Source organism: Protopterus annectens, chromosome 8.part0 (genome assembly GCF_019279795.1).
Source record: "Protopterus annectens isolate FY-2018-M chromosome 8.part0, PAN1.0, whole genome shotgun sequence".
In the NCBI taxonomy this organism is placed as follows: Eukaryota; Metazoa; Chordata; order Ceratodontiformes; family Protopteridae; genus Protopterus; species Protopterus annectens.
The window spans coordinates 1,409,414,698-1,409,430,868 of record NC_056741.1 but is presented as its reverse complement, the minus strand read 5'-3'; the positions used below and the strand labels follow the sequence as shown (position 1 = coordinate 1,409,430,868).

General features: G+C 39.8%; 1 protein-coding gene across 2 annotated transcripts in view; it reads right to left on the bottom strand.

The window, feature by feature from the left end:
• ARHGEF12 (Rho guanine nucleotide exchange factor 12) overlaps window positions 1-16,171 on the bottom strand; it is a 3,716,336-nt gene that overhangs the window by 3,125,412 nt on the left and 574,753 nt on the right. For both annotated transcript variants that reach the window (XM_044081016.1, XM_044081015.1), the window contains one exon: window positions 6,832-7,004. In XM_044081016.1, the coding sequence (XP_043936951.1) occupies window positions 6,832-6,892 (61 nt within the window). In that variant the 5' untranslated portion in view covers window positions 6,893-7,004. The remainder of the gene's footprint in view (window positions 1-6,831; window positions 7,005-16,171) is intronic.

Sequence of the window (16,171 nt, the reverse complement as noted above, 5' to 3'; positions counted from 1 at the left end):
ACTAAACAGTCCACATCAGTCAATAAACATTCAAGAAGCACATCTTCAGTTAATACAGGGACAGTAAGAAATCTATTTCTACTATATCAAGCTTCTGAAGAGTCTAAAGACCCAATACAGCTAGTCATTCTACTAGAGCTATACAAAACTGAATCTTGTATTTTTTTACTCAAAGAACAATTGAACACAGCACAAAAAGTAGCCATTGCAACACAAGCCAGCTATTTATTTATTATTCTTATTTATTGACATTTGTTTACTGTGGAAGTCAGACTGGGCAATAAACACATTTTCATTTTCAGTATAGATGTAATTAAAAGCAAATGTATATACACATCGACAGCAGAATACATAGGATACAATACAGCACGAAGAGGCACCAGTGATGCAATAATAAAAATTAAACATGACAATCAGTATTCACAAAAGTATTATAAACATAGTTAACTATGCTAGGAAATAATGAAAACATGATTGAAGTCTTCCCAAAGAATGGGGAGAAGGCAAGTGTTTAAAGAGTATAGACAGTATGATAAAAGATTAGTAAGAATGTGAAGTTTTTTTTTATGTATATAATACAGGAGGGGTGCATGGGCATTGAAACGAGTGAGAAATTATTTGAGACAGGATTTAAATACATGGGGGCTTGATATTGTTCTGATAGAATTTGGGATAAAGTTCCATAGTTTGGCTATGCAGTGTGAGTACAGACTTCGTACCACTCATTTTTTTTGGTTTACAGATTTCAACCATGTTTTTTGTCTTAAGAGTGCAGAGGATGATTTGGGAACTTGTGAAGTACTTGGAGACAGAAAGGGCAAGTAGAGGGGTTATATAGTATTTTATAGGTTAGAAGTTGTGCATGACCTACTTAATGTAGGAGTTCTAACCAAATGAGAGCACCTAACTCAGATCAATGATGAGCTCTACATGGCAGGTTAGCTACAAATCTAGCCATCATATTACAGCATTGCTCCAGTTATGATTTAAGAGATCTGGACATTAGTCAAAATTGGTGAGCCATAGATAAGAGAGGGAAAAGATAAGAGTTAGCCTGCATGATTCTACTAGGCATAGTAAGGATTTATTTATTTTTGCTCTATACAGCAGACCTAACTTTTGAAGATTTTTTTTGGACAGTTTTGTATTCAAAGATCCAACTTTCAATTTTTCATCTATGATGACTCCAAGCAATTTGGTATTTGTAACTGCTTCAACGGCTGCACTATTTAGAGAGTTAATGTGGAAGTTAGTTTTAGCATTAGGACGGGACTTTGAAAAAAATAACCGCAGTAGTTTAGTCTTTCTGGGATTTAATAAAAGTTGATTTTTATGTAGGAACAGTTCACCTGAGTTGAAGGAATTTTATGCTGTGGGCTTTAGTTGTTAGTGGACTGTCGGATGAGTAGATGAGAGTTAAGTCATTTGCACAGTGAATAAGGCAAACATGCTGACAAAAAAGTATATACGTTATAGATGAAAATGTTAGTGTGTGGTGGACAGAGAATGCAGCCTTGAGGAACACCTTTTTTTTTTTTTTTTTTTTTTTTTTTTTTTTTTTTAACTATGAGAAAAGGAGAAAGAAGAGAGCCATTTAACATGATTGATACATTTCAGATAGGTAGTTAAAGAACAACAGTAGATTTGGTGTGGAAAGGCATAGACAGGACATTTGACACAGTGTCAAAGGCTTTTGAGAGATCTAGAAAATAGAAGAAATACTTTCCTTGGTCTCTAGCCTTATTAATGGTGTAAGAAAAATTGAGGAGGGTTGTAGTAGTGCTATGGCCTGGTCAGAAACCATGTTGTGCTGGGGTTAGGAGGATCATTTTGTAAGACAGTACTTGAAGGAGTTGCTTATGAAAACACGGTTCCATGATCTTACAAAGGAGGGACACAATGGCAATCAGTATAAAGTTAGATATTTCAGAACAGTCACCTTCTTTATGGAGAGGAATAATAAAGAATTTATTGCACAAGGAAGGGGATAAGGGAGTCCTGACTAGATCTGTCGATGAGAACTCAGAGACTGGGTAGTCTAAAATATGATGCGGGGACAAGTTGGAGATAAAATGCAGGGATGTCACGGGTAGTAGAGTTTTGAGGCTGATTAAATGGCTGGGGAGAGCTGGAGGTAAGACAGGGTATGATGTTGATGAAGAAAGTGCTAAATTTGGTAGCTGTTTCAGAGTGGGATAAATGCAGATAGGGGTTTGGTGAGGAAAGAAAGCCAAGTCTAAGAATTTTCTTAATTAAGGTCCAGAATCTCTCTGGATTGCTTTTGTGATTATCTTGTGGGTCTCTACAATATTTTTTTTTGTCTAGGTGAACTTGCCTCTTGGTGAGGTTATGCAACTCTATGTACAGATCTAAGGTTTGGGAGGGGTCTCTGTCAATGTTGCCATGCTTTGTCATGTTTTTGCATGAGAACTCTAGATGAACGAGTTGGGGGGGGGGGGTTAAGCAATTTTTTTACTCTTATTTCTGTTATGGACAAGGGTATTTCAAGTATTTATGAATATGCTGCTGAATTTGTAGATGGCATTGCCCAGGGGTAGGGATTTGAAAAGACACCAGTTATAGCATTTTAGTAAATTACAGAATGCATCAGGATGAAAGTTGGAAATATGTCGGGTAGTTCTATATTGATTTTTTTTTTTAATCTGGTGGGTCATTTCTCTATTGGTAAATATACAGTGATAGTCACTAAGGAAATCAAGTAGTAAGTCAGAGTTAGCATACTTTCTGGAGTTGGAGGCAAGTATCCACTTGAGGACAGAAATTTTAGGATTACATTTTTTTTTTTAGTAGAGATTAGCTGTTTGAACCCATACAAGCTAAGACTAGTAGTTGTAATGTAAGATGTCACAGATAACCAGTCATTAATGTCTCCTAGGCTAAATGGTTTCAGTAGAGCACTTGTAGTTATCCAGTAAAGAATTTATTCTAATAAGCTAATACGAATACCTGGTGGTATACACAGGGCAACTATATATAGCCTCTTGTGTTTATAGACATTAAAAAGAGAGAGAAGAAATTCTGCATTTGGGAATGTTGTATTATGCTATACTTTTGAGGGGAAAGAAAGACTATTACAGACAACTGCACCACCACCCCTTTTTTGTGTAGTCTCACATTAGATTACATTGTACAGAAACAGAACTTCAGAATCTTTTATATGAGATTTTCTCCAAATTTCAGTAATAACAGTAATATATGTTAAGTACTGAAGAAACAATGCTTGAAGTTCTGTAAATCAGTTTAGAATACTATGAATATGAAGGGAGATGAGAAGTTGTGTGGCTGTTGAGGACTTATGGGTAGATGAGGGTGGATTGGATGAGGCTGAGGGGCTGGGGTATGGATGAATGTCACCACAAAGAGTGATTTTAGAGAAGAATGGTTTGGGTTTAGTTTTTTTTTTTTTTTTTTTTAATATAAATTTATTTCAGGTTATATCAAAGTAAACTGAAAGGTTAGAAGCTTTCTATCTGAAAAGGTGAATAGATTGGACATTAAATAAATTTGAGGAAATGAGCATGAAGTATGGGTTAGCCAGAGTAGAGGCACGGTGATTGGTAGTGTGTGCGTGTGTGTGTGTATAATGTAAGAGAGAGTACCATGGTAGGTAATAAGGTGCAGAAAATGACTGGTAAAGATATGAAGATACATAAGGACATCTTGGTATATACATGTTGAGTACTTAAGGGGAGGGTGTAGTTAAATGAAAAGGAAAAGATGTTAAAGGAGAAGGGAGGAAGTCAAGAGGAAAAAATGTGAGTACACACATCACAAACCCTGTTGAACAAATCACCAGAAGAGACCACATACAGTGAAACAACCACTTATCAAGTAGTACACACACTACTCAAAACCTGTTAAATGAAAAAAAAAATCCTAAAAATGTAAGAACTTTTGCAGGAGAGCAAGCCCATCACATTACCATGTGGGAGAAGGGGATGCACCACCCATACTGTCACTATTTAAATTCAGTAACCCATAGATCAAAAAGAAAGAAAAAGAGTAGTCTACAATACCACTGTTTCCTCCTCTACATGCTTGTACAATTTCCAATTCAGGATGCAAACTGTAGAAAGCTGTACAGCTCACTGATTATGGCTTATAAGAATTCAATGAACTGAACTCAGTTACTTAGCTTTGATTAACTAGGGTATGCAATCAGGTGCCAAGTTCCTACTTATTTTTATACCCTTGAGAAAGCAATTTTTAAACCACCATCTTCATATTATGGCCATAATAACTAAGCCACTTACACATACAAGATTCAGTACTTTGAGCAGTCATTACATTTTTTGCATCTATGTATGTTTATCACTCCACTTAATACTAGGTACCTCTGACAAATTTCTGACTGACCCCTTGACTTGAATTTTTTGCATCACATTCTTGCTTTAGCAAACAATGTGCACGCTTGTATGTTGGGGTGGCCGTAGTGGTGCAGCAGTTAGCGTTGCCACCTCACAGCAAGAGATTCTCCGGTTCGATCCTTGGCTGGGGTGCCTTCTGTGCGGAGTCTGCATGTCCTCCCTGTGGTCACGTAGGTTTCGTCCGGGTGCTCCGGTTTCCTCCCACATCCCAAAGACATGCTGTAGGTGGACTGGACACTCTAAATTGGCCCTAGGTGTGAGTGCGTGCGTGCGTGTGTGTTCCTTCTGTGGAAGGTTGGGCACCAGGCTGGCAACTAGACACTGTAAAACTTCACTGCCAATCATGAGCGGACAGGTGATCCACTGTGGCGACCCCCAAAAGAAGTGCACACTTGTATGTTCAACATTTTTATCCACAAGAAGGCAATTGTCACACCCTTGTCCTATCACATGCAATCCTTTCAGCTACAATCTCATTTTCTATTTTACACAATTTTTCAAAATTATTGGTCTTTCCACAGCTTACACACACCTGATTCAATGCATGACATTTCTTTTTACAATGCTTGTAACTTATGTGCAATGTTATCGCAGCAAAAGGTAGCAAAGCACACCTTTGTTGCTGGAAGACTAGAAGTCTGTGGGCTCTATTCCTACAAGTGAACGAACTACTGACAGTGCAGTGCAGTATTAGGGGGTGCTACACTTCTACAAGTGTAGTACTTTGGATAAGACATTAAACCAAGGTCCTATCTGTAAAAGTTGGTACTAGCTCAGGTGGATGTAAAAAGATTCTATGACACCTTACAAAGGGAGTATGGGGAAGTTCCCAAATACCATGGCCAAATTTCCCCTAGTAGTATAAATAACATCTCAGGACTCCATGAAGATAGGCCACTAGCCTAGTGGGACTAACTTGGCCAACTTATGTATGTAGAAAGAGAGCTCTCCTACAGAACTTAAGACTTGCTCTTGCTTTTCATGCTTTTATTGACCATCTCATACCATGGATTTATGTTACTTTTTGTCTTCTGTCTTGTATGCAATTGTATACATTTATGAGTATGTGAAAGACTTGACCTGCTCTACAAATCACTTTACTCAGCCTTAAAATCTGCTTCATACAGAAATCTTTCTTCTAATCATTACATACATTACATTCTCTCTTATTCACTAATTAAACACATTTCTTACCAAGCTTGCATACTTTTGTAAGATTCTTTAATTCACTAATATAAACATGAATACTTTCTACCGTACCTTCTACCGTCATGAAGAACAAATTGTAGTCATATGTCCAGTTTTTTCTTGGCACACTAACTCAAACCCTTCCATTACAGCAACTCCCATTATAAACTTTCAAGGCTTTTTCCTTACTAACAAAAAGACATACAGCACAATGTACCTTTTCAGACTTCCTGGAGATACCATTCTCCCTCAGTAATGAAATGAATGTCTGGATTCGCATTTTTTCAATTCTTAAAGTGCCCAGCACACAGAAAGGTCCTGGACTCTGTAGCTGCAATATTCTAAACAAAAGAAAATCTGGCCTGCTTCAGTTCTGATTTGCCTTTGCCACCATGTAACATCCAGCATTTGAAACTACAAAAATAAACTAACAGCTTTATTAGCTTTCCTTCGTTGAAGGTTGTGCGTTAGGCCCGGCAAGCCAGCACGTAAAACTCTACTGTCAATCATTAGCGGACCGGGGTTCCGCTGTGGCGACCCCTAACTGGGAAAAGCCAAAAGACAAACACACACACACAAACTTACTTTCAGGATATACAATAAACCAGACCTTGTGATTTACATATAGAACTCTGAAGGACCTACTACAGGAGCTTAAGCATCAGCTGCTCAACTCCCCTAACTCACTGCCACTTGCTGACTCACCTCTGCTTATGGTCCAAGTAGAAAAGGTTAGATCCTACAAAACTATGTTTCTGAGGGAGAATGCATACAATTTTATCCCCAAAATATGGGGGATCTGCCTCCACACTGACATCTACACATATTAGCTTCAACATCACACCAAACTCGAAAAAGTAAACAGATTGGGAATGCGTATCCAAATCCATTAGAACTCAAATGCACCTAGAAGTATTCTGCAACCAAGTAGGCTAAAGGTGAAAACCTTAAGCCATCTAACTATGTGCTGAGCATATGATCCTTTGACAAAGTTTGACTTTCAAAATTGCCACCTATGTACCTTTCCTTCGCAAGAAATAAAATCAAGGATCCTGATTTTCAATTTTCCAGTAAAATATGGATAAACACTGAATTTGGACAAAGTACTTAAGAAAAACAGGATTTTCACTGATTTTTGGCGTTTTAGGCCAACCAGCACACTTATATGTCACAAACTGTATTTCTCTTCTCGCAGTTACTACTTACAATACTATCAATCTGATTTACTTTTGCACTATATTATAGTGGTACTAACCAGGAGAGTACATTTTCAAGAAAGGCTCTTCCAGCAGGTCAAAACACCTTCCTTCTCCCATTTACAAGGATTATCTGGCTCCTCCATGCCGTTCAGTAAAAGTCAGGATTTCAAAGATTTTCCAGTGTGCTCAGTGTTGAAGGAACAGGAGGTAAAATGGAGACACGGATCTTCTATATGTTAGAGAAAAAAAAAATGAAGTGACTTTAGTTTCGAAGCTGGATGTCAGATATGTGTCTTAGCAAAGCAGAGCTACTCTACTGTAATAACCAACATCAAAGGTAAGTGCTAAAAATGCCACAACTTGCATTTCAAATTAACACATTCAAACTTGTCTCAATGATGTGCATTATCAAATAAAGACACTATGTAACCTGCAGCACCCTCAGACGACTGTCATCCGGCTACCTAGCAATCATTTTTATTCACAAATTGCAAACATGCATCAGTTCTGCCTGCTTTATTGGTTACTTTTTCCTGTTTTCATGTCTTTCCCGCTATGCTGGCATGGTCCATGACAGTGTGCTACAAATAATAAGTTCAATATTAAAGTCACCAAAGCTTTCCAAAATGGCTTAACACTGATCAACAACATAACACCAGCTCTCTCACTCCACTGTGAAAAAAGACTAACAAAACGGTCAGGAACTCTGTCACTTTTATTAAGCTCAGTTACCAGCTAGTAAGTACAGCGCGTGGATGCCAGCAAAAATAGGGAGAGCTTAAAAGAAAATCAACAATTAAGTTGAAGAAAAACACTAACTGGGAAGAATCCCCCAGCTGTTCAGCAAAAAGCAGTTCAAGCTCCAGCTTTGATGCAAGACATGGCTTCCAGTCATCTAGATTGAAAAAGTTAAATGTAGTCAAAGCTGATTGAAATAAATGCAATACTAAAGGAGTACTTCAACTCAAAAAACAAGAAGCTGTAAAAATGCAAGAAGCTTTAAATATATACTCAGATGAGCTGAGAAAAATGTGAAAAACAGAGGTCGAAATGAAGAAAAGACTGGATGACTATAAGACTACTCAAAAACAGAGGTCTCAAAAATGGTAGAATTAGAGAACAGAGTGCATATGGATAATCTGAGATGTTTTGCTGCATCAGAGAAACTAGAAGTAACAGACTGTATTAATTTTATGAAGACACAAACAAGCAAATGGACTGGTATTCCAGAGCAAGAATGGTCAACTGAAAGGGTATACCATGTGAACGTTCCAAATCAGGAGAAGAGAAAGTAAAGACCTTTATTAGAAAAGATGCAAACCTACCAGCACAAAGAACTAATTATGAAAAACTGTGGTAAAAGGGCAAAGTATTACAAGCTGGAGACAGCAGTGCATTTGTGGAAAATATTTTTTCAGCGTACACCAAGCATAAGAGAAACAAATTTATTCCAGCAATAAGGGAATGTCAAGAGGCAGTTGTGAGATTCAAGTTGCTGTATCCAGCTGACTTCAGAATATTTTTTCCCAGAGGATCAGTCATTTTTTGATGCATTAAGAGATGCACAGGGCAGACAGTAAAGCTACAGAAGAGAAATTTGGAAAGAAATGATCAAGCAAATTTGATAAATAAAGGACTTCAATATGGACATTCAGCAGAATCTCAGTGATAAAGGAAAAGAACAGTACTTATATTCATTTCTAGAGGAGCTCCAATAGGGACAGAAGAGGCAAAAAAAGATAGCAATGGCAGACTTGTGGTACTAAGGGGCTACTGGCAAGCGATGAAGATTATGCTAGCATGTGTTTATAAACTGCCACTACAGAGCTTAAAAAATTATTGGGAGAATAATCAGATTTCACCAGGGATTAGTAAGGTGAGGACTGGAATTTGATTTGCAATAATGAAGATGTATATGGGGACCTAAAATGGAAAACATAACAAAAGAGGGTAGATTTCTGAAGAAATTTATGAAAATATTTGTTATAGAAGACATGACTTCAGCAGTAGGAACTCTGAGAAAATTTACATATTATTCCTTAAGGTACACTAACTGGCCTAGACTAGACAAATTATATTTTACGGAAACGTACATTTAATTGAAAGCTTCGACACCAACTATTTCTGATCTTGCTCCAATAACTACCAAGATAAAAAAAAGGCAGGGCAATGAAGTAAACATGAGACGCTGGTTCTTCTTCAACCTACCTGTTAAAAAGAGCGGAATTAAAAAAAATGGGTAGTGGACATAATTTGAAAATTATTAGGGAAGACAGAAATTTCTTCAGAAGCTGTAGCTACCGAGTTGGATAAAATGAAAGTGGAGTTTAAAAACAGGGTAGAGCAAGAGACAGATATGGTTAAAAAGTAACAAGAATTATTTAGGGGGAAAGACAAAGGTTACATTATTGCAAAATAAAGGGAATCTCACAGAACAAAAGGTGGTACAACTGCAGAGTGCTAAACAAAAAATAAGGGGGTATCTGGATAATATGTATGGGTTTAGACATTGTTATGCAATTGTTTTTGTGATAAATCCACAGCAAAAAAGCATGTAAGCACATCAACTTAGGCAACAGGAAGTAGAAAGGGTTGTTGCCAAACGTAGGGAGCTTAGAACAAGAAAAATGACAGATCCCCTAGAGGTAAAACAGACATTTAGGAAATTTTATGAAAATTTGTATAAAGCAGAGAAGTGTTTTAATCATGAAAAGGCACAATTAGAAATATTTATGGAAAGCTTAACTATACCAAGGTTAGAGGTTGATGAGGCTCAACAATTAACATATAAGACAGGAAGAGATGGAATAAATATGGTGATGTATAACCAATCTGCAGGAAAGTTTTCAGGAATCGATGGCATTCCAGTGTATGTTTGGAAGCTTGGAGGGGAGAAAGTGCTAAAAGTCTTGAAGGTTTTAACAGTTTTTTTTTTATAAGTAAGGGAGACACCAACAAACATCCTGGAAAAAAAGCTGTGGTGGGTGTAATACCAAAAGACAGTCAAAACCCATCAGATCCACCTTCATATAGGCCCATTTCAATTTTAAACCAAGATTACAAAGTGTTTATGTATATAATGGCTAAAAGAATGGTGAAGGTGATACCAAAATTGATAGATATGGATCAATGTAGTTTTGTGGTGGGAAGGGAAACATCTGATAACATGAATACAACAATGACGAAACAGAGGGAAGAAGGTAAGAAAATACTGCTGTTGTTGGTGGGTCTTGATGCTGAGAAAGTACAAGACTGACTAAGCTGTGATTCTAAGAATAGGGCAATGGAAGCATCTGCATTTCCTGATACAATAGCAAGGTTAATAAAAAAAAAATGATACATAGGGGATTGGAGGCAAAAACCAAAGTAAGAGGGTTCCTCTCTTATAAGTTGTATCTAAACAGAGGAACCAGGCAGGGGTGTCCTCTTTCCCCATTATTTGAGCTATATTTAGAACCATTAGTAAAGAAAATAACAGACTCAAAAATTCAAGCATATAATTGGTATGGAGTTCAAAAAAGTTAGCTTTACTTGCAGATTATATTATTTTGTACCGAATGCAACCAGAAAAGGACATCAGCATTGTGGAACATTCTGAAACAGTTTAATTTTATATCCTGAAAAAAATGGAACAAAAACAAAGCCTATAGCTATAAACGATGCACCCACACATAGGTTCATACTAGGCTATCTGCCCTGGGGCAATTATAAGCCTAGCCCGATTCTGTATGGCTTACGCCACCCCTTGATTTGAGTATACTGTGCCCTTTTTAAGGTTTAGTTTACTGTGCCTCTGTCTAATAGTGACATGGGAGTAATCCCTGGGACAAACCTACGATCCCCCATCCACCTATCGAGATTCTTCTTGAAGAGATTCAGTGAGGTGCTCTGCCTCACATGAACTGGAATTCTATTCCAGAGCGAAGGGAGCCTCTGGGTTATGAACCTGTCCCTCCAGCAAGTTCTATTTATTTCTGTGCTGAGGTTAAAGTCCCTCGAGCGTGTGGCTCTAAGGGATTTAGATTTACTGAGGTGGAGCATGTCCATTAATTCTGGATTTGACATAGCTTTGTATGTCAGGCATAGATCGCCTCGAAGTAGGCGGTATGCAACTGAGTAGAGCTTGAGTTTTTTTAACCGAGCAGCATATGGCATCTGTTTGAGACCCTTGATCCTCTTGGTGAGATACTTCTGGGGTCTTTCTAATTGCTGCAGGTGTCGGGTAAGGTACATCCCAAAAGGAGCATTATATTCTATGATGGGCCTGATGAGGGATGAATAAAGGGGCACGATTACCTCTCTTGATCTAGATGTGAAACCCTTCGTGATGAGGTGGGCTATGTAGAAGGTCTTTCTAACCACTTTGGCAATATGTTTTTCAAAGGAGAGATTGCTATCAACATGGGTCCCCCAGGTCCCTAATAACTTTCTCTGTACTTAATGGGTTTTGCCTATGTGGTAATTTGTGGGCACATTGTTTTTGCCAAAGGGTATGACTATAGATTTTTTGGCATTTAGCTTTAAACCATGGCGCTGGCACCAGTTATCTGTCTCTGTGAGACCTTTTTGAAGGATGTTTGTCTCAGCTGGAGAGTTGATTATGGCGCCCAGTTTGCAGTAGTCTGCGAACTTAGTGAGCCATAGTCCTCCCACGTTTGCCTGTACCTCGGAAAAGTATATACCGAACAAGAGTGGTCCCAGGACAGAACCCTGTGGGATGCCACTTGTGACCGGTTTCGAGTCTGACATGGCTCCAGCAAGTCTCACTCTGTGGGTTCTGTCTTTGAGCCAGTTTGCGACCCATCTTGTGACATAGGGGTTTATATTTAAGCTGGATAGCTTATCTATGATGCCCGAGTGGGGTATTGTGTCAAATGCCTTTGCAAGGTCCAGATAGGCTGTGTGGACTACCTTCCCTACATCTATGGCTTTGGTGACTGTTTCAAAGAAGTCAACCAGGTTCAAAAGGCAGGATCTGCCCTTGACAAAGCCGAACTGGGTAGGATCTAGTGTCTTTACGTCCCCAATGTCTTTGTTTATGAGCTCCATGATGATCCTCTCCATAGCCTTGAAGACTAAGCTAGTCAGGCTTATGGAGCGATAGTTTCCAGGGTCCGTAGAGGCTCCACCTTTGTGGAGTGGGACCACTGTTGCTGTACGTCATTCTGTGGGCACATATCCTGTAGTGAGGCTGAGATTGTATAGCTGTTTTATTTGAGGGATTAGTTCCTCTTGGAGTTCATGTAGGACGCAACCTGGGACACCATCTGGTCCCATGGAAGCAGTGTTTTGCTTTGGAGAGGGCAGCCTTCACCTGAGCATCTGAGATGTTTGGGAGGCAGCCCTCTGCCGGGATAGATACTTGCTCTTTTGGGGGGGGGGGGAGAAGTTTGCACTGAACCTGTCTGCCAGGATATTGGCGATATCTGTGGGTTCAGTGTATTTTTTGTCGTTTAGAATCAACTCAGAACAAGTCTGGGAGTTGCATCCCAGGTTTCTAACATAACTGAAAAAAGCCTTATGATTGTCTTTGGTGTCCTGTGCAATGTTTCTCTCGAAGCTGGCCTTGGAGGATTTTATGAGGGATCGTAATTTTTTGCTAGTACTGATCAGAGATGCCTTCCCTATTAGGGATTTTGCTCCATCATGTAGTAGCTTCCTCCTTCTGTTGTACAGTTTATTTATGGCAGGGGTCCACCAGACTGGACGCCTGTCTTTGGATGATTGGGTCTTGGTTTTGTTTGGGATAGCATGATCCATGCATTCCTGGAGATGTCCGTAGAATGCATTTATATAGGATTCTGCAGTTTGGGCCGTAGTTTCCACTGGCCCTGGGGCCTTGAAGGATTCCACTCCGGTTTTGAGAAGTGAGAAGTTCGCTTTTGAGAAGTTTTTCACTGTGGTTTTCTGGGCTGGGGGTGGGGTCGGGATGTGGACATCCAGTGAAATTAATTTATGGTCTGATCTTACCAATGAGGGATATACTTCTGGTGTGGAGCATAGAGTCCCCATGTTGGTAATGATCAGGTCTAGTATGTTGTCACCTCTTGTGGGAGTGGTGACTAGTTGTTCCATAGCATTTGAGTTTATAATTTCTAGGAATCTTTGGGCTAAGGTGCTGGGGCTTGAGTAGTGCTCCCAGTCTATGTTTGGGTAGTTGAAGTCGCCCAATATAATGGTGCTCGGAGAGATCTTCATGTTCTCCAATGTTTTCAGGAAAGCGGAGTGGGATTCCTGACTGACAGGGTGGTCTGTAGGATGCTATAAACTGAAAGGCAGTCTTGCCCACTGTTAGTTGCACATGGATGGTCTCCGATACTTCGTGCAATGCCACTAACCTGGAGGTGTGGATATCCTTGATAAATACGGAAACTCCCCCTCCTTTTGTGGTTCGGTCCGGGTTTTGGGGCCGAAAAGCATGATGCGAGGTATACCCTGGTAGTGCTGGGGTGCTCCCTGGAGCCTTGAACCAGGTTTCTGTCACTGCACAGATATCGATGTTCTCCATACTGAGGAGAGCTTCAAGTGCGTGCATCTTGAGGTTAAGACTTCTGGCGTTTAGCAGCATTACCCTTAGTTTCTTGTTCCTTGTGCTGTTTTTATGGGGGTGGGTTTGACTTTTGAGCCTTGCCTAAAAAAGGCACTATGGGGGTGGCAAGAGCCTTTGCCAATATCCGAAAGCCCAGTGGTGACAGGTGCAAGCCGACCCTAGTGAAGCAATGTGGCTTGTCGAGCATGTCATCTCAGGCTGACAGACACTGGATCCCCTTTGAATGACACCAAAACTTTAGCCAATTGTTAAAATCGATCATGTTGTCTTTGTACTGTGGCATCATTCTAGGTGAGGGTAAGATGCTGCTCAAGGTCAGGGTCATACCAGCCTGGGCTACACGATCAGAGAGCTCCTCTATGTCTCTTTTCATGTAGTCCAGGGAGGTACGTCTCAGGTCATTCACACCAGCATGTACAATGACTGAGTCAAATTTGTATTTGCTTTGGAGTGACCCGAGTGCTTGCGTTATGTGTCGGATCCTAGCACCAGACAGGCAAGCTCACCGTGACCTTCTCTTTATTCAGCCTGGTGAGCGGGACGTCAGTGTGGCTGACAACAGGATCACCTATAACAAGAGTATTAGATGTGTTACTCAGCCTTAAGGGCTGTGGCTGCTTGGCACACTGACTTTGTGGGTTATGTGTTGTGTGGGTTTTGTTTTGAGGTAGCGTTTGCTTGGATGTCTGCTTTGGAGGTCTCTGTTGCTTAGGTAGATTTTTATTTAGAACCTCCGAGTATGTTTTTGTGCATTTATGTGTTTGGTTCGTTGATGTGGTGGGACTATGTGATACTGGAATTGTGTTGTGTGAGGTTACCTTCTCCTCCTGACTGGTTACACCAGTTTTGAGATGAGAGAGCTCAGCCTCCAGTTTGGCTAAATAGTTGCATCTCTCACATATATTTGAAGCTGTTTGGAGGAGGAGAGGGTTGTCCGTGTACATGAGACAGTTGTAACATTGCCTCAAAATTCCCAGATTCACCAGATGGACTGGAGAGGAAACCATTGACTGACCTTTGGACATGCTAGAGTAATAGGGAAACTGAATTTAAGATGGACCAATAGAGGACAGGGTAATCGTAGAGAGTATAAGAGTAAGTAGTGTTTTTGGTTTAATAGTGCTAACTTGTAGGATTACTTAACTGGACCAGTGAAGGGCCTTAGAATGAGAATATGGTGTTTAAATTGAGAGATAGAGCAGTTCTAAGGGAAAAAGTGAAGAGCAGACTTTGTGGAGCCAGGAATAGTTTAAACCCAATTAGGCGGCGCTGCTCGCTGTTGCGCTATGCACAAAAACGCGCAAAAATGCGCAAACATGAAATAGTTCAGCAATACTCATTTTATTGGGACATGATAAAAGTATTTAGGGGTATGGATTTGAAAAAATTCTATTATGGCAGCTAAGGATATGTGGGAAAGGACTAAATAAGAGATGATACAAAAACTGAGAAACTGGACACTCTTGCCTATGGATATGGACAGCAAGATACAAGCAGTAAAACTATTTTTAGTCCTTTAGTTTCATACATGGGTCAGGCATATTCTTATCAACCTGGGCAGAAGTTGTGCAGAGTAAAGAGTTGAAGGATATTTATCTGGGAGGGGAAGAGGACAAGTGTCAGTGGGATAAGTTGATACTCCCAAAAGAAAGAGAAGTTTAAGGATTACCTGATTTGAATGGATATTTTATAGTTATGTAGTTCAAGGCTCTTATAACACAAGCAGAAAGCTACAATTCAAAGTGGAAAGGGATGATGAAGCAGGGGAATAATTCAAGAAATAAGGAAAAAGTAGGAAATTGGATGCAGATCCTTAAGGCGGCCAGTCATACAGCATATTATAAAGTAGCAGAAAGTACACTAAGAACTAAGCGAACCAATAGGGATGACTCCAATTAGGGATACAGAGAATAGGCAAGAGAGAACTGGAATTTACTGGCGGAAGATACCATAATAACCCAGGTATTGGGAACAAATAATCAGAGAGGGAAAGGCAATAAAATGGGAAGAGGCAAAGAAGATATTTGGATTGCAGGCTACAGGCTGCCTTCCTTATCAGGAATTGACAGTGTACAAACAAAGAGAAAGGGATAGAGGAATCCTAAATTAAAGGCTTGCAATGGTTGAGTTTTTAACTGAATGTAGAACAGAAGCTGCAGTTAAAACAAGAGACTTAGTAGGGCATACATTACCCGCTCGATAGGCCTAAATGTAATATGCAATATCAACAAAACTGAAGAGACAGGTTTGTCTCCCAGAGGCTGCCCTGTCTCTGGAACAGACTTCCCATATATGTCAAACAGAATACCTCGCTGACCCTCTTCAAGCGAGACCTTGAGTAGATGGGAAACCACAAATTTGTCCCAGGGGTTTCATCTTTGCCCTCACTGACTGGTGCTGACTGAGGTGTCTTTTTTTGGGGAACAATCTTGGCTAGGCTTGTAAAGGCTACTGAGACATTAGCCTAGTAACCTCCTATAATCCTATGACTATACGGTAACTACAGAAATCAAATTAGAGGAGGTCAAAAAAGACTGGGAAGAGATTAAATGAGCAATTCACAAAATCAACGGGATGACATGTATGGCTCTCAAATATGCAACAAAATCTAGAATACTTAGAATCGTGTCCTCATGGGTATTTTTATACCCCCAAGCAGATTCCACTAAATTTTTCCTCAGTTAGATGGCAAATGTTGGAGGTGCAATGGGGAAGAAAGCAGTACCCATGAGTAAGTGTTCCTGGGGTGCAATTTTTTGGCAGTCTTTAAAAATTCCATACAGGGAATATCTCAGGAATCCTGGGTGAGCAAATGAGTGTAACTAAGGAAATGATCTTTTTTCAGC